The sequence below is a fragment of the Diadema setosum genome, chromosome 17 (genome assembly GCF_964275005.1).
Source record: "Diadema setosum chromosome 17, eeDiaSeto1, whole genome shotgun sequence".
Taxonomy (NCBI): Eukaryota; Metazoa; Echinodermata; class Echinoidea; order Diadematoida; family Diadematidae; genus Diadema; species Diadema setosum.
The window spans coordinates 34,219,295-34,244,702 of record NC_092701.1 but is presented as its reverse complement, the minus strand read 5'-3'; the positions used below and the strand labels follow the sequence as shown (position 1 = coordinate 34,244,702).

The 25,408-nt window shown below is 38.3% G+C and overlaps 1 protein-coding gene across 1 annotated transcript; it reads right to left on the bottom strand.

Annotated features, from left to right (window-relative positions):
• Nucleotides 1-2,281: 2,281 nt before the first annotated feature.
• On the bottom strand, nucleotides 2,282-11,906 carry LOC140240636 (A disintegrin and metalloproteinase with thrombospondin motifs 1-like). The gene is made up of 6 exons (XM_072320390.1): nucleotides 11,763-11,906; nucleotides 9,697-9,859; nucleotides 7,620-7,804; nucleotides 3,911-4,000; nucleotides 2,687-2,835; nucleotides 2,282-2,429 (listed from the first exon to the last, which is right to left on the bottom strand). The coding sequence occupies exons 1-6, from the start codon at nucleotides 11,904-11,906 to the stop codon at nucleotides 2,282-2,284; spliced, it is 879 nt and encodes a 292-aa protein (XP_072176491.1).
• Nucleotides 11,907-25,408: the final 13,502 nt, after the last annotated feature.

Below are 25,408 nucleotides of genomic sequence, written 5' to 3'. Positions count from 1 at the left end.
GCATTTTGACCACTGACATTTCGACCACTGACATACTTTACCTCTGACATTTTTACCTCTGTCACTTTTACTTCTGACATTTTTACCTCTGACATTTTTACCTCTGACATTTTTACCTCTGACATTTTTACTTCTGACATTTTTACTTCTGAAATTTTTACCTCTGACATTTTTACCTCTGACATTTTTACCTCTGACATTTTTTCCTCTGACATTTTTACCTCTGACATTTTTACCTCTGACATTTTTACCTCTGACATTTTTACTTCTGACATTTTTACCTCTGACATTTCTACCTGGCACCTTTCCTTTCCCTCTCCCCTGCCTCCTTTTTCCCTCTTGTAAATCCCTTTTTCTTTTGTGATCTTTACCTCTCTGAGTGTGTTTGTCTCTGTTTATTTGTATGTTCGTTGTTGTATGTAGCCGTATGATGTTCTCTTTCAAGTTTTATTTTTCTTTATCAATGACTAATTTTGATTTAAAAGTTGTTGCTTTGTTTTGTTTTTGCCGGAGTAATCCACGTATACAACAATCCTACGTTCAGGTGGATTTCTCTTTCCAATAATATATTTTTTTTTCTGATGATTTTGCTTACCTGTCTTGTCTTTCAGATTGAAACTATACAGTTTGATGCAGGAACGCACAAACAAACGCAAAAAAATATTTGATATCAGATGACGTAATATCCAATTTTACATAATGATACATGAACTCATATGTATAATCTATCTGCTTTAGTATGTGCAATAAAGAAAAAGGGTTCAGACCCGTAAGTAAGATTTTTTTTTTTTTTTTTTTTTTTTTGGGGGGGGGGGGTGGTCAAAGTTCTAAATAACGGACCTTTGTGACGAAGTGAAGCGATCCCGGCGCGTATGACAAGCTAAATATCTCAACAACAAACAAGCATAGTTTTTATGTTAACAACAACAAGCAACCATTTCAACAAATTGCTCACCACGGACGAAGACGACGATTTATCGACTCAGGTGAGCTGAAAGAAATTTGACGAGTGCGTCATGACAGCCTGACTGCCATTAATCACCCGATACAATCACACATGACTTGCCGTTCATGCAAGGCCTATATACCGAATACGACATGAAACTTATTCCATCGTCTTTTTCTGAAGGCATGATCAAACATTTAATATTATGTAAAATTCACAAAAATGCGCCTAGATCATGTCATGCGTGAATGATCGCAATGGAAAGCTTATCAGAATTACACACAAATGACCATAAAAATACATGAGAACTTATCATGAGTTTTGAAGATTTTTCCATTTTTTTTCAGAGAACCGAGGATTAAAAAGAAGGGGGAAAACACACACAAGATTTTCAGAAACGCGCTAACCAGTGAAAACTTCAATGCCTGAGAATGAGCCCGGACATGTTGTTATCCATCGTAATATGTAGGAGGGCAATTTGTAAAAATTCAAGTAGTTCCAAGTTATAGTTCCTTAAAGTGGTTTCACGGTTCGTCTTTTCTTTGGTAGTAGCCAGATCATTTCACTTCATTTCACTCATTTCACTTGATTTCAATCATTTATTTTCCATATCATGGATATTATTTGTTCACATGCTTTTTTTCGATATAATCATATACATATATATATATATATACATATATATATATATATATATATACATATATATTGCAACTACACAAACAATAGTAAATGACATATAAGATATCATGTGAAGTGTCCACTGCTAAGTAATTGTCATTTTGTGCGAACGTCTTGGCATTTTGGACTTTCGTACCATTTGGACTATACTTTCACTGAATTCCTGTGGGGCACTTTCAAAAATCATTTTATATGATGACGTGAAAAAACAGAATCGACATCAGGTTTAATGTCCGCTAGCGATTCAGCACAAACAATACTTACTTTTCCAGAGAAAATTGGATTTTTACTCGTATCTGCTTGCGTTGTAGCTGCGTTGTCCTAGCTGGACTGAATCGCTAGCAGACCCTGAAGCCTGATCTCGAGCCCATGTTTATTACGTTATTCGGGGTATCACGTTAGGTTTCGTTGGGTCTCTGACTGTTTCTGAACTATACATCGAGTACCTTGCCATATGACAGTCCATTTTCAAGAGGACAAACCGTTTCAGAAGACATTGGAAACCCGGAGTGGCAAATCATAATGTGTCCCAAAAATATTTCATGTATACCCCATAATCTAAAACCAAGCATGTTTCATGCGTGTAATTATCAACTTTACCTAGTTTTGCATGTTTGAGGTATGAACAACATTGCAAAAACCTGCAACAATTACTCACGAGTGACCAGTCTCGTGCGCCATGACAATACCGGCTTGCAGTCCATTGTTTTCGGTCACCGAACACTTGGATTTCAGATCACACACTCCTGACACCTTCGACAGCCCGAGGAGACTGGATGAGCTGGATTGAAATATATCCTCCCTAGGAAAAAAAAAAAAACAAGGAGAAAGGAAACAAAAAAGATATATGCACTGTCCAAGTCCATGATAGCAAGCGTATAGGATGTATTATGGAAGAATCAATATAAAGTACAGTACGAAAATAAATGAGAATGGGTGAGCATTTGGATTCAAATTTTGATCCGTTTGAGTGCCTTTTTGATGTCTAAAAGTCAGAGTTTCTTTGATAGATTTATGTTGAAATTTGGACTATTCTACTGATAGTAAAAGCAGACAGACCCACTAAAGAGCACAGCTAAGTCCCAGTCGTCCTGATTCGTGTCATTGTCGTGACTTAGGTCGGCCTGCCAGTTGCAGAAGTCATTCAAGGTTTTTAATGCGTCTGCTGTCACTGTAAAAGTCGTGGTAACACCTTTCACAGTGGTGGCCTGTTGAAAAATTGGACGAAGGTCATCGACACTTAAGTTACGCAAATGATGATGTGGTTTCTCTCTGAATATGCTGTTTAATTGAAAGCTATTCTCTTCTATTATACATAATTTGTGTCCAAAATTCAAAATGACACCACGACTAATACTTTCCCTCTATGTAACAATTGATAAAGACAACGATTCCCGAAGCATGGATGAACACATTCTCATAGAGCAATTACGAGCAAAATGATGGCGGTACTAAAAGTATTTGAATTGATGTCATTTTTTTTTTTTTACAATTCATTATATTATCTTATATAGACTAACACAAGTTTCAACTTCTTTGTAGTTTTCAAAAACAAACAAACAAACAAACAAACCCACAAACGTTTATGATGATAATTCACAACCTCTACTATGTCTTGTGGATAACGAACAGTGTTAAACATAATGCAATATAATGATATCAAACTAATGAACACATGTCGGAAATGGAGATATTATGAATTTAAGTTACCTTATCACTTACAGTATGTCTTTGTATTTATTTATTATAGGTGCCGTCATGACACATAAATGTCTTGTATACATGTATATCTAATCTAGACAGGCTGTAGTAAAAAGAGAGGAAATAATTTGTAATGAAGGATGGTGCATCATTAGTTCTCAATTTCCTTACACCTATCGCACATCTTGACTGAAGCAATTAAGGTTCCTTATAAAAATTAACCAAATGTAAAAATCAGTGAACCGTGATTCTTTCTGTAAAAGCAGGCGTCCCATTGTTCCGAAGTTGAGCAAAGATGGACACACGATAAATGAAATGTTCAAACTCAGCTGTAATCGTATAAACATCCATAATATGTTTGTGAGGGCATCTTAAAGCCACCGTATAACCACCGGTGGTCTTCTCGTGGGGCTAAAAAAATACTGTACTTGTTTTCGCTTTTGATACGCGCTTTTAACCACGTTCGGGGCTAACTCCGCCTAAATTGAAAATTCCATGTTCGTAGGCCATCTTGTGTCAATTTCGTGACAGTGTGACGCCAGCCTAGTGACGCCAAAAAACGAATGTTGCAGGATATCTCACCGATGGCGTACTTGTGGGTGCGATCATGAATCGCACAACTGAGAAGCGTAAGTCAACATCCAGGCTGGGATCGAAAAATCTCCGACTCATCTACACAGACATAATGATGCCATATCAGCAAACAGTTCGGAAGAGATGTATAGAAAGATCTATTGTTAACGTCATTTCTGATTATACATTTATTAAAAAATTTCTTCTTAATTATATCAAGGAGTACTAGGCTAGCTCCCCTATACCTCCTTCATTGTAATAGGGACACCTCGTCGGTTATTTCTTGCTGAGGTTCCAGACGTAATCAGAATTATTCTTGTACCTATAATAATGTAATGGATCATTCTCTGCAGAAATCTTACAACATTATCAAAGAGAAAACTTTATAAATCTGACAGCACTCACAAACATACACACACACACACACATACGCATACACACAACTTCTATCAGATTTGTGATCAAAGCTAAATTTTTCGTAGTGGCCAATAACATAACTCTCTTCCATGAGATGGAAAGATCATGTCGAAGACTAGTTTTAAAATATGTTGCATGCACAATGTGCTTTATGAAGTACGGATGAATATTACTTAAACAATCCATTTATTTTTCATTTATCTATCTATTCCGTCTTTTAAAATTCACAGAGTATTTGATTCAGAACCGAGGAGCCTGCTTTACGACAGAGCCCTGTGACATTAAGATACATCGTACAATAATAGATTTCACTAGTGAACAAGAGACCCGGGGGTCTCGCGCTCACCTGAGTATCGGAAGTTCACCTTCCGTGCATTCTTGCAGACTCTTAGCTGAGAACATTTGAAACTTGTGGTGGGGGTAGCTTTGAGAGCTGGTGTCCATTTGCATATTCCATCACACTGGTAAAATACCTGCCATGTACACTGTACTTTATAGAACATTGGATTATGCAGTTTGGAAAAAAAAAAGACTTAAAGCCCTATCACTTTTTGATTCTAGAGAAGAATATTATTGATTGTTACTATACGAGGTAGTTTTGCGAGGCAATTGCAGTTGGTATTTTGGAGGGTCGTGGAGGCCAGCAGTCAATATTCGTTGGTATTTTGCTTCTTCCGGGTTTCGCCATTCACTTTACATGTAAACATTCCGATCGACCACGAAGAGAAAACATTCAAGGACGTCGCTGCGTGTCGGTTAAACGCACCGCAGTAGAACGCCGATAAATCAACTTCCACTTCCAGCAGCGTCAAACAATGACTAGTCCATTTGCTCAACCATCAGTTATTACAACTCTCCAAATTTAAACAGAAGCAAAAATAAAGTGTAAAAGCGTTCAGATGTTTGAAGTTCGCCTGTTACAACTACATACGTATCTTTGAAGTTGGAGTTGAATGATATACATTGATGAACAATTTTCAATAATTCGACATGCTGGTGATGATCTACAGGTAGTCAAATGTGGCTTGATCTATATCATATTGTATAGCCGTATTCACATATTTTCCTAATTTACCTAGGGGGTAGGTAATAATTATGATATTGACTGGCCTTGAGGGAGATACCAGATAAATGTTGCCCGCACTGAGAGTTTGGGCAATATTTTCTGGTATCTCCCTCGAGGCCATTCAATATTATATGAATATTCCTTAATTTAGGAGGCTTGGAGCCCCTGGGGCCCCCAAGGAAAGCATGGTGCCCATTCAAACACTCTGAGATCCTATCCCCATAGGAATGCTACTTGCCAAGTTTGATAAAAATACATAATTTTGTTTTCAGCAAGATGAAAATTTAGGTCCCCCCCCCCCCAAGACGAGGGGGGGGGGGAGCCCTGGATCTGCAATGAACAAACTTGGAACTACAGTCATCAATACTGTACAAACTCAAGGTAACTTTGCTTTATCACTTCTGGTTATAGAGAAGAAATATTCCTTAATGGGGGGGGGGGGGATTAGGCCTCCTTGGGTCCCCCAAGGGGAGCATGGTGCCGTGTTGAACAAATTGAGATCTAAACCCCCTTGCATGATACCTGTGAAGTTTAATGAATATTCATTAAGGGGTTTTCAACGATGATGAACATGTACAATTTACATCACTGTTTGGACCCATCCCACCCAACTCCCTTGGGTCCCAAGGGGGGGGGGGGCACCCCTTAATCTGCCATGAACAAACTTGAAACAACAGTCATCAATATACTGACTCATTGTATTAACTTAGCTCAATCACTTCTGGTTCAAGATGGAAATTTACAATTTAGGCCCAAAGTTAGGCCCCCTGGGCCCCCCCTAGGTGGGGCATGGTGCCCATTTGATGGAAATGAGATTCTGTCCCCCTAGGTATGCTACCTGCCAAGTTTGGTGAGGATTCATCATGGCATTTCCAAGAAAAGATGAAAATGTACAATTTGGGCTCCATTATGACCCATCCCCACCCCCTCCCCTGGGTCCAAAGGGGAGGGGGCATCCATGATTCCGCCATGAACGAACTTGAAACTACAGTCATCAATGTACTAACTCATAGTATTAACTTAGCTCTATCACTTCTGGTTTTAGAGAAGAAGATTTTCTAACATTCCTTAATTTGGGGGGGGGGGGGGGTTGAGCCCCTCTGGGGCCCCCAGGTGGGGTATGGTGCCCAATTGAACAAAGTGAAATCCCATTCGACTAGGGATGCCACCTGCCAAGTTTGGTGAAAATCGGTCGAAGGATTCTCAAGAAGAAGATGAAAATGTAAACAGTTTACGCACGACTCACGACGGACGACGGACGCCGGACGAAGAGTGATCGCAATAGCTCACTTGAGCCTTCGGCTCAGGTGAGCTAAAAACAATAACAATCAACACCATTATAAAACACTATAACAGGTATAGAGTATTGAAGCATAGAATATTGTAGCAACCCCCCCCCCCCCCAAAAAAAAAAAAAAAGAAAAGAAAAAAGAAAGACAGTTAAACCTGGAAATATTATTATGAACATAAATGTGACCTTGCGTCACAAAACCAACATGAAGTCTCGAGATATGGATTTTTAGTTTAGGGCAGATTATGAAAGAGCAGACTTTAAGCTTTAAAATAATGTACAACTCAATTCAAATGGACTCTTTTAACATATCTAAAAATTTAGATATGGAAAGAAAGCGAACACTCTTCAAAAGCGCTTATTGAGAAAAAAAGGCTCTGAAGTAGAGGGTCTCTTCAAGCACTTAATCTTCCTAAACCGTGCTCTGTGCAATGAATAAGACAAAAAAGGATATAAAACTCCATAGCATCAACAATGAAGGAAGTACTAGATGGGGTTGAAATTGCGCATGCTTTAAAAACACATGCCAACCATAAATAGCAACAACTGTCAATGCAGCAGCATTTATACCGTGGTTAATTTTTTTTTTAATGATTGATTTTGCGTATTGTAGTTGTATATTAAATTTTGACGGAGGGCGAAGCCCGAAAACTTAATAAAGGGGTTGCAACTCACATCGCAGCTACGTCCCCGGAGCAAGATTTGTTGCCAATACATTGTTTGAAGTCTCCTTGCACTACTCCGCCATGTTCAGTTTTAGCCCATTGCTGCCACTATATATATAGGCCTGTGTAGGTAAATGCTTTACATAACTTGGGGGGGGGGGGACAAACTTTTTGAGGAAAAATAAAAAAAATATGATCAATCTCGCAACTGCTTTCAAGGGGTCTTTTCATTGGGTTGTTAACGAACAACTCTCGTGGTCAATTTTACTTTAGACTCACAATGTTCATGATGGTCATTGCGTAACTCTCTGTCTCTACCCCGAAGTCTTGGTAGACCAAGCTGTCCACGAGGTAGAAGACCTCCACATACTTTCTGCCGAGGTCCGGGCCGTTATAGACAGTTGGATTCTCGGGCGCAGGAGTGACACTTCCTCCACCTCCGACAATACCCGACATACTCATTCCTTGAATTATTAGTATCAGAAAAAAGGGGGGATGTTATCAGAATAATTATGATGATGTTTGATAAATTAAAGAGTAGAGCTTGAGGTCAACAGATAAGAGTTAGACGAGAGTTGTTGTGGGGGTTTTTTTTTTCGTTTCTTTTTCTCAATTCTTTGTTGAGTGCACGTGGGTGATTGGATTTCTTCCTCCTTCAATCACAATATTGATGTTTTAATTTTTATTGGTATTTACATTATGTAAATGTGTATGGAATTATTTTCATCATCATATGTATTTGTGTAATTCGTAATTTACATGTTTCGCGTATTCCTATGATGCAGGATTACTAGAAGATTAAGGAGGCAGTTTCATTTCTTAACTTAATCATTCAACCCTGCAGGTTGTAACAAAAAGAAACAAATGAATATGAATTAAATGAAAGATGGATTATACAAATTTGAATGCTATAGCAGTTCCTTAAAATATATTTACAGGATTCTGTCTCGGGGAGAAGGGGGGGGGGGGACCTCCGGGAAGGAATGGTGTCCATTTCTTCATTTTATCACACTGGCAATTCATACCTGCCAAGTTTGTAAAAAGATGAAATGATTATGACAATGTGTTTTCTAGGGGAAAATCAACATATGAAAATCGGCCCCAAGGTAATCATCCCATATAGATATGCCCAAAACAATCAAAGTAATTTTTGGCTTTATCTTTTAAATTCTCTGATTTGCTATTTTGGGACCTCGGGCGTCCCACGCATGCCACGTAAGACATTCTGGCCATTATCTTGCACAAATATGCAATGTGTCATCCTAGTGAAAATATCTACCAAGATGACTAAAATTTCACTCGTGCATTTCCAAGAAAAAGATGAAAGTGTTGAAGTTAGGTCCCAACTTGATTTCCCCTGATCCTGAGGAGCCATTTCGCAACCGTCATAAAGTAAATGGAACTACAATCACCAATGTAAGTACTCATATCATCGAATAAGATCTATTACCTCTGGTTATAAGAGAAGCAGCTTTTTCCAGATTCTTGGTGGCTGCAGTGTGTGTATGTATGTGTGTGTGTGTGTGTGTGTGTGTGTGTGTTAGGCCGGGAAGGGGGGGGGGGGGGGACTATAGTACACATTTCAGCAAACTGCAAATATTTAGCAAATGTTACCCTAGGAATGCTCTATGCCAAGTTTTCTTAATGTACCACTGGGTTTTCAAAGAGAATTAAGCTAAAAAAGTAAAAGGGTTATGCACGATAGACTACTCACGACGCACATTTTGTTCAGCTTCATACTCTACATCCCCGTAGGTTCTTTCTTAATAAAGGCTTAAAGGGATGATTTAATTTTGGTTGAGATGGAGATTCGGCTTTTAACTTTTTGTGAGATAATTTGAAACCATTTATGAAATATTAACGAGCATACAAGAGGAATTCAAAGTTAAGTGAACCAAATCGTTCTTAATTAAAGTTGGGCCCTACCTTTTATTATGATCGCGTTGTTTTGTATAACTCAGCCATTTCAAAACCAAATTTCATCAAATAAGCTTTGATTTTCTCTTAGAATAGTTGTATGCTCGTTCATATGTCATAGTGATTTCTCATTATCTCACAAAGAAAACTGGAAACCTGAAGCCCCATCTCAGTCAAACCCATATTACCCCTTTAACTTGAATAATACGACACTATTATGAGTAACATCAGTAGCATTCCTCTACCAATAAAGACATGATGATCCTGTGATTTTCTAACCTACGAAACCATAATTTCCCTGCTTTTGTCTTTCAATATCTTTTTTTTTTGTGTTCAACATTGGACATATGTCTTGGAACATTTACAACTACAAACCATTTACAACTACAAAACATTTACAACTACAAACTACAAAGGTGATGAAAAGATTGCTTCGTACCTGAAACGGGACATGAAATAGCCTCATGTTCGCTGATTGTTTCTCGTTTGTAAATGAGATGAGGATGAGACGTCTCCGATGGACTCCTGCGAACTCTCTGCGCGTGGTCATCTTTGAGAGGTTCCACGTACAGCACATCATCCTTGATCGTCAGCACACCACGCTGGAATAAAAAGGATAAAAAAAAAAGATATTGTGCATACATGCAGATGAAATCTGGATGATATAGGCAGGCCAGTAGGTCAGTAATTACGAACGACATATACATATGTATATATTATATATATATATATATATATATATATATATATATATATATATATATACATATATATATATATATATATATATATATATATATATATATATATATATAACGAAGAATCAAGAAATAAACTAGTAATGCATTATTTCGCCAATAAGAATGAGTTTATTGAGCAACTCAAATTTTCGGTGGCCTCCACCTTCTTCAGGAGTCTCGACGGTGTCTCGAAGTGTTTGGCAACGGAAAGGTCGTTCCGATTTTTCATTGAGGATGGACGATTTGTGATTATTAAAGCGCATCCGGAATTTGGTGCTGGTCTCACCGATATAGACAGCGTGAGGGCATTGTGCACACATCAGACAATACAGTACATTACTGGAATCGCAGGTAAGTCTCTGTGGACGGAGGGTGACATTGTTGGAGATTTTCAACAATGTCACCCTCCACTTCAACCTCCCCGGCCACTCACTGAAGGATGTCAGAGTGTGCATTTTCGGGGGAGGTTATACACATCAGCAGAGGAAAGAAAACTCGCCGAGTTACGAGTGATCGTGAAAAGTAAGAGCTTTCAAGGTGAAGGGTTGAACAGGGATTTATCCAGTCTAAACGGTTACTCATTCTTCCGTTAAAGAGAGGAAGAAGTCATGACAAGGATTATAAGATTTTTTTTTTTTAAATATCTTTCTAATTGATAACTGTTTCACTACCACTGGGTGTTGTGATAGAGAAATCAATTGGTTATTCTGTCTGAGATTATGACGAATTATAGCAAATATTATGATTTCATGTCTCCATCTTAATAATCAATTTACTCTTATTTTGTATTATTTTCTAAAGATGGATTCACACTGTCATCATATTACTCATTTGTATGAGACAATCAATTTCACACTTGCATGTTCAAATCTGTTTAGATTTCAGTGAGACACCGAACTGTGGCTTTTGTAATTGATGATTTCATCTGTTTCTTAACAGGAATTATTATACCGACTTCTTCCTACCGATGATTTTTGTATTTTAAGTCATGAAACAATTTAATTGTTGGAGCGCTCTTTAACCTAATTTTGTAACTTATGGTACGTTGATGAGTACATATGTCGATATCATAACATGTGATAATACAAAGTAATTGAACACCATTGTTACGTAATAAACATGTTAATGTCCTCCTCCTTATGCGTGGGGTACCTTGACTACATTGCGTCTACATGGCAACATCATTGTAAAGGGTACACACTCTCATAGCAACCAATTCTGTGTATATGAGTGCGCGCTCTTCATGTTCAATTTATGTTTTGGTATTGACATTCCCCGTCGAGACTCCTGAAGAAGGTGGAGGCCACCGAAAATTTGAGTTGTTCAATAAACTCATTCTTATTGGCGAAATAATGCATTACTAGTTTATTTCTTGATTCTTCGTTCTATTGGAGCCAATACGTGAATTCGCAACATATATATATATATATATATATATATATATATATATATATATGTGTATATAGAGCCAACATAAAAAAGTGCAACGTGCTGCACAACAGTAGCATATACTATTCCTATAGTCTCTTGCACGTCTCAATGAGTTGAAATAATGTTTTCCCTGAAGCCTTGAAACATTCGTTGCAGTTTGTCGGGATATCTATCCTTCGCAAATAATTTTTGATTAATATAGTTAGCTCTATGTCTGCTCTGCTCCTGTGTGGTTATTTAGGACTGCTTTGTTGTAATGTTCAAACCAATGTACACGACGAACCTTGCATGTCTTCAATTTGTACAGTTTATCTTGACTTTAATCAATTAATACCAATTCATTGCAGGTGCTGAAAGCTCCCGAAGAATTATCATGTGTGAGAGAGGTGGAGAAATAGTGGCAGTCTCTGGTCCGCAGCGGTTCTCGTCGGATAGAACCGTCTCCCTGAAGGTACTCGACGTCCAGACCTGGCCTCATAAGCCAGACGTTTCGCTCGAGTTTCAAATGATGGAATTCATCGAAGGCCGTAAATGTGATTTCATGCGTTCTCGGATAGTGTGCATGACCGAGACTACGCTTTGAAATCCCGGAAGGGTGAATAAAACTGGGTAAAATGATGTCATATTCTGCGTAATCAAAGATAACAATATAAAGTTAAAATTATAATGAACAAAGTTATACATTTATTTGAAAAAAAAATGGCCCAACTTAAGCTCTCAGTCATCGATCCATGTATTTTTCAATAAAGTGCCCCTCATTTAAATTCTTATCCATTTGACAGTTAGTTGACTTTTCTATTGTTGATATACACTTGCACAAGAATTTTCTTGAAGATTTTCTATTGAAGAGAATCCTAATGCAAACAATAAAAAAAAAAAAAACAGAAAGAGAAAGTGTGTCGAACTACGCCAAAGTGCTCTGCAAGGACCTAACATACGGAACATGAGCTACTTTATCTGGAAAACATACAATTCTCCTCTTCTTAAGGACAAATTATCATGTGGATGAACAAACAAGGAAAGAGAACACACAAAAGAACCGACAAGATCTCAACGAACCTTTTATCTCAGACGTTTTAGAATACAGACGCAGTTCATCTTCTGAAAGCACACTGCGGAACTGCGCATGACAAAGATAATACCAAATATTATTATTGTTGACACATCAGAGAAGAAACAGCACTTCTATTCGTTCTATTCAGTCACACTTGAATGTCAACTGAATAAAAAAACAGTCAGATAGAACATAAGAGCATCTTTTAAAATACTTTATATACTCGCAAATGTAATGAAGCAGACTTGTTTTTCCTTGAAATTTTACAGTATCACATCGTGCTCGCCCACCGCAACTGTGAATGATTGATTGATTTCTTGCTTCCAAGGTAATGGGAACTTTAAGGTGGCCCACACTTCACTTCCCTTCATGTTTGACTTTGTTTTGAGAACCGTCAGATTGTTATCTTATCTCAGAATTATGTTTAAAATGCAGTCATAATCACATTTTTTGCGTGTCTTAAACGCTATTTTTCTATGTCACCAAGTTCAGAAAAAAGGAATTGTATATTTTTCGTTTAGATGGGGATCCAGATTTTAATTTTTGCGAGATAACTGATAATCACTAACATGACATTCATTAAAGAGCATACTAATCTAGGAAGAGTTAAAAATTTGAAAATCGATTGTTAAATGGCTGATGTATAAAAAAAGAAAGTAAAACAAAGTGGTCCCAATAAAAGGAATTGACCCACCTTTTATTGGGACTTTTTTTTTTATATCTCAGCCATTTCACAACCAAATTTCATCAAATAAAATAATTTTGGATTCCTCTTAGAATTATTTGCTCTTCGATGTTTTGCGTGAGTGGTTTCTAGTTATCTTGCAAAAAGTTGAAACTTGAATCCCCATCTCAACGGTATATAACTGTACCATCCTTTTTAAAGATAATAAAAAGTTTTGGTACCTCAAAAGTTTCCGTGTTTCAGGTTAAAGTACCTTTAATATAACTAACACTGTGAGACTTACTCGCCCCAAAGTGCTCTCATTTCTTAGTAATCATGCAATTAACTGCGACCAGCAGCCCCATACGCATAGCGTAATGGGGCTTCGCATTGCAGCATTCTGGATCATGACAGATTTAGTATCGTGGGTAAATATCAACTTAAAATCCAAAAAAAAAAAAATCTTCAATTTGAAGACTTACCAATTACTAGTAAGTTGAAGTCTTGAAAACAGGCTTCGGGCAACGTTTGGTTCTGCCAATAGTCCCTTTCTGTTCGAATTGATGACTGAATGTGACTCTGTCGAGAGGACCTTGGGAGAGCTACATACACTGATTACTACGGCCAGCGCATACGCACACATCACATGCGAACAAATTTCAAATCCATGAACGGATAAGATGTTTGTGTGCGCATGCGCTGGCCGTCAATTCAGTGTAGCTCTCCCAAGGTCCTGTCGACCGAGTCACATTCAGTCATCAATTCGAACAGAAAGGGACTATTGGCAAAACCAAACGTTGCCCGAAGCCTGTTTTCAATACTTCAACTTAACTGGTAAGTCTTCAAATTGAAGAAATTTTTGGATTTTAAGTTGATATTTACCCGCGATACTAAATCTGTCATGATCCTGTAAGCTACAATGCGAATCCCCATTTAGCTATGCGTATGGGGCTGCTGGTCGCAGTTAGCTACTCAGTATGCGTATGGGGCTGCACGCTGCTGGTCGCAGATATTATGCAATAATGGTTTCGTACAATCGTGTAATACCTCGCCGCCGTACGGCGGCGGCTCTGGTACGAAACCATTATTTCATTTCATTTCATTTCATTTCATTTATTTCCACATCCTGATAAGAAAAACATACAAGTAATACTAGAACAAACACATACACAGTAGAACATTGGAACAATACAGAAAAATGTTCAACTTATTACAATTCCACACCATACAAAAACAACATAAAAGCAATTCTTTCAGTTTTCAGTCTGAATTATTGCATGATTACTAAGACATGAGAGCACTTTGGGGCGAGTAAGTCTCACAGTGTTAGTTGTATGAAAGGTACTTTAACCTGAAACACAAACTAAGACAAGGAAATTCAGGGAAACTTTTGAGGTAATACCAAAACTTTATATTATCTTTAACTCTGCCCTAATAGATAATAAATAATTTTAATTTGAGGTCATTTTGCTACAATTAGTATTATTTTCATGCAGTTATATCATACAGACCGTCTTGTGTAAAAGAAATACAATGATCATTTTAGCGCACTGAATATGAATTTTCAAATAAATGTTGACAACCCTTCGAAAATCAATTCATTTACAACTCACAATCTGCATATTAGTTTCACCTGTTTCTAACTATTGAAAAGTTGATACTTTGTATCATTCCTTTAGAACTGTAAATCACTATGATCTTGTAAAACTCATTATTCATATAATTTCCAGCTTTCAGTCCAACATTTAATGTTCACTGGACATATGAGAAAACCAATAGTCCTTATAAAACCATTGCTTTAATGGACATTTGGGTGTGCTTATGACATTCTGGCTAAAAACGTCGTTCTAAACCGTGTTATTTGGTTTAAATTTTGCTATAACCGGTAGCCGCAATTACGCTGATTTGAAACATGGTTTTGAAAGCAGTGTGGAGGTATGATTCCAAACAGTGTTTCATTATAATCAGAAACAAGGTGTCAAGAGTGTTATAAAGTAATCGTCATTTGAAACACGGTTTTATTGGCGTCAAGTTTTTGCGCGCCCTGCTTGATCTTTGTGACCTAATTGCCAATTAGGGACAAGACAGAAATAATACACACTCGGGAGAAACTGTTACCAAGGGTTATTTGTGGTATTTGTGGTGTTTGACTTTTTGCAAAATCTTATACAAAGAACAATGTATTATTCCCTTTGGCTCTCCTTCAAAAAGAGTTCTACTGGATGCGTCTATATTTGTCTCTTTGTAAGACCAGTCAGAGATCTGAGCTGTTTCAGGTTTGAACCATAGGGGTGAGTAAAGGTAGATAACTTAGAAAATTGTCTATAGTTTAACAATGGTTAGTTGGTTGCTGTTTTATCTTTGCGTGACCGTTTTGCTCCTAACACTATGTGGTTGCTATAAACCATACTGTGACTATTGACAATAGACTGAAGAGCTTTCTTTGCTGATTGGCGGCAATGTTTAAAAACTTATTGCACATTAATAAAAATTACCATACCTATGATCCCTATCTTGTCACCATGGTCTTCCTATTGGACTGAGGATCATTAGGGCTTGCTAGAGTCAGACCATGGTCAAATTTGGGTGGATTACTAAAAGCTGATGACAAAAATCCGGGGAAGTGCTTGGGCACGTGATTGAAATTAACAGTGAATACTTACTTCTGAGAGTGAATGGACGCCACTAACGATGAGGAGAAGAAAGATGACACCAAGCATCCTTCCTGTTCTCTCCATCATTGAGTTGACTTTATCTTCAACTTGTTTGATGATGGTGAGGACTAGTACGTTCTTCTGGAGCCTGCATCAACCGGGACTAGAAGACATGTAAATGATGTTTTGATTCATAGGAAGATGATCAAGGCAACTCTTCGAAAACTTACTGTTTCGTAAGTGACATTTTCAGGTGACTAGTGAAGATGGCTAGAATCAAGGTGACTAGTGAAGATGGCTAGAATCATTATTCCAAATTAGTATGAAAAAATGACATTAAATGCGTAAGGAAATTTCGAAAGTCCTTAATACAAGATGCACAAAGTAATAGACGCAGTCAATGCTCTTTGATTTGTCGGTGTCCAGTTACACGGCTTATTAAAATGACGAAGATAACAGAAAAAAAAAATATTCACATTACATTGAAATGGCTGATATGGCATTTAGGATGTCGGCTATCAATATAAAAAAATGCAGTGACATGACTGATTATGCAGATTTCGTTTATTCATAGAGAGTGTGCAGCAGATCTTTCACTTACAAAAGCTCCCTCATATGCAGAGGCGTCAATGGGGGGGGGGGGGGGGGGTGCTGTTCGTTATTCCGAAGGTTCGCTATTCCGAAGGTTCGTTGTTCCGAAGGGTCGTTAATCCGAAACACGCAAATTCCTTATACCTAGAGGTTCGTTAATCCGAAAATGAAAAGGGGTTCGTTAATCCGAAAATTTGTGGCGTTATTCCGAAGATTCGTTATTCCGAAGATCGGTTAATCCGAAAATGAAATTCGGAACAATGAACCTTCGGAATAACGAATCTTAGGGATAAAGAGCCTTCGGAATAACGAACCTTCGGAATAACGAGCTGTAACCGATGGGGGGGGGGGGGGATGGTTCAGCCATTAAGGTATTGGGGACAAACATATCATTTTACTCCTCCCCGTAACTCCCGAGATGTGGAAATGTTCTTACTTTTTTGATAGAAAACTGTCTATTTCACCCAAAGATGGCTGAATTTCAATTCTGAAAATACAAAATCTCCCTCGCGTAAGAGGAGGATAGGCCTTTGGAACCCCTTCCATACCCTCCCCGTTCAGTCCTTTCTACTTAATACACTTTAGATTGACAGATTTTAAAATGTTTCATCCAAAGTGTGCACCAGGTCTGTTACTTCAGTTTATAAAGAAATGCAAAAGTTCCGTGGGTGGGAGGAGATAATAGATACTTTCAATTAACAGAGGGTTCCCCCACCAAAAAAAGAAAAAAGAAAAAAAAATAGTTTACACTCCTGGGATTGAATTTTTTTCCAGATTACATCATAGATGTGTTTACGAGATATTTTCATCTGAATTCTAAAAATGCAAAAGCACCCTCGTATGCAGGGGCGTCGATTATTTTTTTTTTTCTTTTTAGATTGACAGATTCCCGAATGTTTTATCGTAAGTGTGCACCAGGTCTGTCACTTCAGTTACAAAAAAGAACACAAAAGATACACCGCGGGTAGGAGAGAATATCTTCTTTCAATCAACCCTTTCCCCGCTTTGTTTCCCATTAGAAACTTTAGTACACTTTGGGGATTGGCAGCTTTCCGAATTTTCCATCAAAACTTTTCATTTGTATTTGTATTCTAAGAATGCAAAAGCCCACTCGTATGCAGGGACGTCGATCCTGGAGGACGGGGGGAGGAGGGCAATTTTGTCATTTTGTTCCCTAATAATTCCGAAATTAGGAAAATTTTCTGGCGTTTTGTCCAAATATCTTATCCAAAGTGTGCACCAGATTGCTGAATTTCAATTCAATAAAATGCAAAATCTCTTGCATACCCCCTCCCAAACCCTCCCTCTGCGCCCCTTTCTCTAGCCTTAGCACACTTTTCAGATTTAAAAAAAAAAATCTGAATAATTCTGAGTGCACAAGACTTATCACTTATATTCCGAAAACTCGAAAGTTCCTTCATGTACAAGGAGACCATCCCCTTTTAATCAACCCTTTCCTCGCTCACTTCCCCCATCACAGAGAATTTTTTTTTTAATTTCCCAAATTTTCCATCAAATATGCGTATACGAGATATCTCAAATTCAACTTTAAAAAGGCTAAAGCTCCCTCGTACGGGAAGGGTGGTGGTAGCACTCGCCCACGCCTTCTCCCTGCTCGCTCGTCCCCTCCCCCCCCCCCCCCCCATGCATACAAGTAGACTGTGGCTACACTTTGAACGTAGACAGTTTTCCACAATATGCCACAAAATGTGCGCACCAAAACGTTTAAATGCAATCAGAAAATACAGAATCTCCCTCGTGTAGGAAGGTAGTCTAGCTTCTGGACTCTTTTTACTCGCAGGGGTGATTCAGTGTACGCGACAAGCCGTATGAGGGCGTGACACCCGAGGATTGCGATACGCCGAGAACTGCGATACCCGAGAAATTCGTTGGGCGCGCAGTCTCTCGATTATCGCAATCAGAAAATTTGCGCCCTCTCTTGGTCGCACCAAGGAAAAGGGGACGGAGCCCAGACTAGTAGGAAGGGGGAATGGGGCTTATCCCCTCCCACCTTCTCTGATTGACAAATTTCCAGATATTCCAACAAAAGTGTGCACCAGATTGTTGAATTTCAGCTCTAAAACTGAAAAAAAAAAGCTCTTGAATATGGGAGACGTATCTTGCCACCCTCCCATTGCTTGGTCCCCTCTATAGACTTAGCACACTTTGGGGAATGACAATTTCCGAATTTTCCACAAAAAGTGTGCTTCAGATCGCTTTATTTCTTAAAAAAGTCTAATAACACAAAAGCTCCGTCGAGTGGGAAGGGGAATCCCCCTCCCACACCCTCCCCCTACTACCTCACTAGACTTTGTACATATAACACAGAGATGATGCACACTCGGAATAAGAGCTAAATCCCATGATTTTAACACTTCCTGAAAAAAGCACAATTTGTTTCTTCAATTATTGCCATTTTTTTTTTTTTTTTGGGGGGGGGGGGGGGGCCCGGGGAGTATTGCACAAGACCGCTGAATTTCAGGTCTGAAAATGCAAAATAACCTTCATGTGGGAGGAGAAATGCCCCTTATCTACACCCTCGTGTGCTTGCTTTTCTGTTTGAATTGCTTAACAGACAGCGTTCATGATAATTATTCATCGTAAAAATTAATACAATGAGTGTATTTGAATAATACCATTTTATAGGCAAATTGTTCATTGTGATTTGATTTGATTTGATTTATTGGTTCCTGCATTATATCATTGCTTATGCAGATACATACGCATATATCATATACATTGTTGGTACCATACATGTAAATGGATATACATAAACATTAAGTGCTAACAGGGTAAGTTTCTTCATTACCTTTAGAATGTACAGCAAAACAGTTTCTTCATTGCCATCACAATGTACAAAAGAACATATCAGTGATGCAATGAATAACGCAGAAGGGCTACAGCTTAAGCATTGCTTGATTTGCATGCAGCCCTCGTACATAATACATAACATATAGGAAAATAAGGGGAGGGATGACTTGCACACAGATAGGATAGGAGAAAGGAGAGAGGAGAGGTCTGTCTGCTTTCACTATACACAAAGTTAGATCACCTGGATCACTGAATAGTAAAGCATAGCAAAGTATTTTCTCACCGAGGTACAGGTGAACACTTACAGGTCATGGTCGGTTGCATAACATTACGCAATAACTTCTGAACGGCGGTAATTCAACAAGGGAAATTTCACATACGATACAATTGCAATGACATTATAAGATCACTGATATCCAGAAAGCAGCATTGTCTTTACAGCTTTCTTGAAAGAATACATTGTAATCTACATCAAAATATTCTGCTACCTTAAACAAGTGGGACTGTTTCAAGTCGATAAAACACGCAAACATGCATACAATTGCATCATTTACAACATCAAAATGCAACAAGTTCTCACCGTCGGAGGGGGACACCCCTCTCCCACACCCTCCCCCCCCCCCGCTCGCTCCACTCGCTCGGGGCTCGTTCGCATTCATGACATTCAGTGGAAGAAATGTACAAGAAGTTTATTTAAATGATACCATTTAAGGCAAATTGTTCAATAATAATCTACATCAAAATATTGTGCTATCATAAACAAGCGGGACTGTTTCAAGTCGACAAAACGCGCAAAAACATGCATCAAATTGCACCATGTACAACATCAAAACGCAAAAAGTTCTCACCGTGGGAGGGGAACACCCCCTCCCACACCCTCCCCTCCCCCCCCCCCTCGCTCGCTCCGCTCGCTCGGGTTCGGTCACGTCCATGATATTCAATGTAAGAATTAATACAAGAAGTTTATTTAAATGATACCATCTTATAGCAAAATTGTTTAATAATAACCTACATCAAAATATTCTGCTACCTTAAACAAGTGGGACTGTTTCAAGTCAACAAAACGCGCAAAAACATGCATCAAATTGCTCCATGTACAACATCATGATGCAAAAAGTTCTCATCGTAGAAAGGAGACACCCCGCCCCCCCCCCCCTCGCTCACTCCGCTCGCTGGGGCTCGGTTGCCTTCATGACATTCAGTGGAAGAATTACTACAAGAAGTTTATTTAAATGATACCATTTAGGGCAAAATTGTTCAATAATCTACATCAAAATGTTCTACTTATACCTTAAACAAGTGGGTCTGTTTCAAGTCGTTAAAACACGCAAATACATGCATCAAATTGCACCATTTACAACATCAAAATGCACAAAGTTTTCACCGTGATGGGAGGGGGAACATCCCCCTCATACACCATCCCCCTCACCCCCACCCCTCTCCCTCGCTCCGCTCGCTCGGGTTCGGTCGCGTTCATGATATTAAGTGTAAGAAGTTACAAGAAGTTTATTTAAAATCCTAATGATACCATTTTATAGCCAAGTTACCTTTTGCTATCTTAAACAAGTGGGACTGTTTCAAGTCGACAAAACGCGCAAAAACATGTATCAAATTGCACCATGTACAACATCAAAATACAAAAAGATATCACCGTGGGAGGGGGACAACCCCTTTCGCCCCCACCATGTACAACATCAAAATGCAAAAAGTTCTCACCGTGGGAGGGGAACACCCCCTCCCACACCCTCCCCTCCCCCCCCCCCCGCTCGCTCGCTCCGCTCGCTCGGGTTCGGTCACGTTCATGATATTCAATGTAAGAATTAATACAAGAAGTTTATTTAAATGATACCATCTTATAGCAAAATTGTTTAATAATAACCTACATCAAAATATTCTGCTACCTTAAACAAGTGGGACTGTTTCAAGTCATCAAAACGCGCAAAAACATGCATCAAATTGCTCCATGTACAACATCATAATGCAAAAAGTTCTCATCGTAGAAAGGAGACACCCCCCCCCCCCCTCGCTCACTCCGCTCGCTCGGGCTCGGTTGCCTTCATGACATTCAGTGGAAGAATTACTACAAGAAGTTTATTTAAATGATACCATTTAGGGCAAAATTGTTCAATAATCTACATCAAAATGTTCTACTACCTTAAACAAGTGGGTCTGTTTCAAGTCGTTAAAACACGCAAATATATGCATCAAATTGCACCATTTACAACATCAAAATGCAAAAAGTTCTCACCGTGATGGGAGGGGGAACATCCCCCTCATACACCATCCCCCTCACCCCCACCCCTCTCCCTCGCTCCGCTCGCTCGGGTTCGGTCGCGTTCATGATATTAAGTGTAAGAAGTTACAAGAAGTTTATTTAAAATCCTAATGAAACCATTTTATAGCACGCACGCACGCTATGGAGAGGCACGCACGCACGCTATGGAGAAGGAGGCACGCACGCACGCTATGGAGAAGGCAAGGCGGTTTGATGTGAGGGCCGATTAATTTCACATTTTTTCCGGATCTTACTATTTTGATATTGCTCCATTACCAGTATTATTATGAGCAAAGTGAGTAAATCTACAGGAACTGAAAGGGAGCCGTATTTGTTGAGAAACAGGAAAACTAAACACCCAACTACTTTTGATACCTCACAAGTGGACGCTACACTACCTACTCTACAGGCCTCTGCTGGTGCCACGTCGGGCAATCAAACGGGAGGGACGTCTTCTACAATAGGCCCACTTCACATCACGCCCGGGTGCACAACACATCCCACGCATTGCTCATTAACTTCAGTGAAGGACAAGATGGCGCCCCCGACTACGGATACTGATCCGGTAAGCCATTCTGACTTTGTTAAAACAACAGAAAAAATTCTGGAAAAATTAGATGCGCTGAATGCTAATGTGACAGCGATTCGCACTGAAGTCTCTGAAATGCGGGCAGAAATGTCGGATTTACAAGCCACAGTTGCAGATTCTAGTGCAAGACTCACTGCGATTGAAGACGATGTTTTGCCTAAGATGCAAAAAAAGAACGAAAATCTCGAAAATGAATTGAAGCAAATGATAATGGCTATGGAAATACATGACCGAAAAATGAATCTGTTGATATATGGAGTGGAGAAAAAGAAAGATGAAAGAGTTGTAGAAGTTGTGAGAAACATAATTCAGAAGTTGGGTTTCTCGAAGGAGGAGGCGCAGAGTATGTTCATTGCTAACGCACACCGGCTTCCACGACGTGTTATACCCGGAAATGAGCAGAGTAGGCGTGGTCACGATCCAATCATTGTACGGTTTGGCGCCATGTTGGATAGAGATGCCGTCTTAAATACATACCTACGAGCGCAAGTACGTCCGATGACCTCTGAAGGTCAAACTGATGTCCGTCACGCTTTCCGCATTGCGACCGACTTACCTGCACCACTGAAGAGGAAGCGTTTCTTACTCGAGCAAAAGGCGTATCAGATGAGAAAAAATGAGAACAAATCCACAAGAATCAAGTTGAATGGTGTAAATTTGCATCTAGAGTGTAGGGAGAAGGGATCTTCGTCAGCATGGCGTATTGTCACTGATTGAGTAATCTAAAGCTTCTACAGTTGGTTGAATCAGAAATGTAAAGCTTTGAATCTACACGTCACCAGTCCCGAAGTTGATTATCATAAAACGCCTTTTTTTTTTCTTTCTTTTTTTTTTTCTTCTTCTTCTTCTTTTTTTTTCTTTTTTTTTTTTTTGATTCCGGTAGTCGAGTCTACAGTATGTTATCTTATCACAGTTGATGTGTTAAAACCCTTACGCGATCATCGCTTTTTGCCCGTGATCGAGAAAGATGCAAATGTGCATATTGATCAAGCGAATGTATGAATCGTGTCTCTTTATGATCTGTTGTTGATACATACATACACCATAAGATTCTCTCCAGTGAATTTTTTAATGAAAAAAAAAATATAATTGAGTGTTAATATTTGTTAACCATTATATTGTTAGAAAATCATAGAGGTAAAAAAGAAGAAGACATAATTGAAATGTGATGAAAAGAAATTGATACTGAGATCTCTCAGAAACTGTTAAAACTTTCATTTACGGATTTGAAAAAAAAAAGAGACTGTTCAGCAGAAATAATAGATATTTGATTATTATACATCCAATAGGAGAGAGAGAGAGAAAAAAAAAAGGAAAGAAAAATACTTTCGACAAAGAAAAATGTTTTGGGTTTTGTTAAACGAGTTTGTTGGATTGGACAAAAGTTTATTGTTTTTAATGATACAAATCAGTTCCTATGATACTACCGGTATAAGAACATAATTATATGGCGTTTTGTATAGTTGAGTTTTTCAAATGTAGTAACTCAAGACGGAGTAAATTTTTTTTTTTTTTGTGTGTGTGTGTGTGTGGTTTGTAACAAGAAACGGCCAAAAGTGGGAAAACACCACCAAACCAAACCATTTTATCGTAAAACTTATAGCTAGTTTGTAATCACAAAATTGAAACTAAAGAATATTTTTCAGATTGGTTCAATGTGTGAAATAACTATGTCATGACCACAGAAATGTGCGACTTAAATTGGTTTAGTAAAGTCAGGGTTAGCACTATATGCAGTGAAAAGAGTATCTATCTTAAGCGAGGTCATAACCTACGCGACATGTTGGTTGTTGTTGTTGTTTTTTTTTTTTTCACAATGCTTATCATTAATGCCTGAGCACTTGTTCTGAATTTTCAAAAGTGCATATAACGAATTCTATACATGTATATGGATAATTCTAATGTACACTTCTTGGAAGTGCTTCTACTGGGTCCAAGATTAGAAATATGGTGAGAAAAAAAAATAGCAAATCTACAAAATCAAGTTAAATGGTGTAAATCTGCATTTAGAGTGCAGAGGGAGAAGGGATCTCCATCAGCATGGTGTATTGTTATTGATTGAATGAAGTAAATCTTCTTCTTTTGGATGAATCAAAATGGAAAGCTTTAAACCTTGATCTCACGTGAAGTGAATTATCATAAGACGCCTTATTTTGGACTTTTTTGAGTGGCGATTTTTACATCCGAGATATTTTATCACCGTTTGATGTGCTAAAATCCTTACACGATCTTTGTTTTTTATATATCTCGTTTGTAAAAAAAATGAAGAAAGGAGGGAAAGAGAGAGAGAGGGAGAGAGAAAAAAAAAGAGCTTAAATCACGCGAAGTGAAATGTTTTAGTTAATTTTTGACATAATTATGGAGCTTGTCAATTCGCAAATGAAAATTAGAGAATTAGTATGATCCAGAGGGGAGACTGACTATAGATATTCATTTTGAACGAACATTTGGTGCGAAATGGTCATCGTGTTTAATAGTCATACTTCTTGACTTTAAAAACATTTTGCTTGTTTGTTATAGACATTTTTTTTTTTCACGGTTACATTCATGAATATTTACCTTTAGACAGTGATGGTCTGGGGCATAGATCTTTTTCGGACTGATTTCCATACATTGATCCGGAAATTGTGGGGGTTGATTTGCTATTCGCAGCTGTCGTCAGTCAGCTCTGATGCGTTGCGTTGCGTCCAAACGTTTGTGTGTTTTGTTTTGTGTTGTGTGTATTGTAATGTTTTTGTCACAGTACAGTCTTGTTTGTGTCGTTACTGTTTGTGTACATAAAATGAAAACTTCCACAGGTTGTTCCTCTTTTCTTTCCTTCATTCTTTTCGTACATGATGCAGGATAACGTTACGTTTATTTCAATGAATTGTCGCGGCCTAGGAGATAGTCGCAAAAGACAAGATGTTTTGTTGTATTTAAAAGCTAAACAATATGATGTTTGTTGTATTCAGGATACACACTTTACTCGGGAAATAGAGACCGATATACGTAGGGAATGGGAAGGTAAATGTTTTTTCTCTTTCAATACGTCCAACTCAAGAGGAGTATCAATTCTTTTTAAGAACGCTGTCTCAGTAGATATAAATAAATTTAAAGTAGATAATGCAGGGAACTTTGTGGTTTTAGATGTTACTCTGTACGAATATAATATTACTATTGCGTCGTTGTATGGTCCAAATACAGACAACCCAACATTTTTTGCAGATCTTCAACAAATTATACTAGATTTTGAGAATCCACACGCTATTGTTTGTGGAGACTGGAATTTAGTACAAGATTCAAACCTTGATACATATAACTATTTGCATGTTAATAACCCGCGAGCAAAACAACAAGTAA

Coding starts and splice junctions, on each gene's coding strand:
- LOC140240636 (XM_072320390.1), bottom strand. CDS start 11,906: ATGAGGCCAGGTCTGGACGTCGAGTACCTTCAGGGAGACGGTTCTATC. Junction 9,860..11,762: donor TCAGCACCTGCAATGAATTG/GTATTAATTGAT, acceptor TTTTTATTCCAG/CGTGGTGTGCTGACGATCAA. Junction 4,001..7,619: donor CAATGACCATCATGAACATT/GTGAGTCTAAAG, acceptor ATGTCTGTGTAG/ATGAGTCGGAGATTTTTCGA.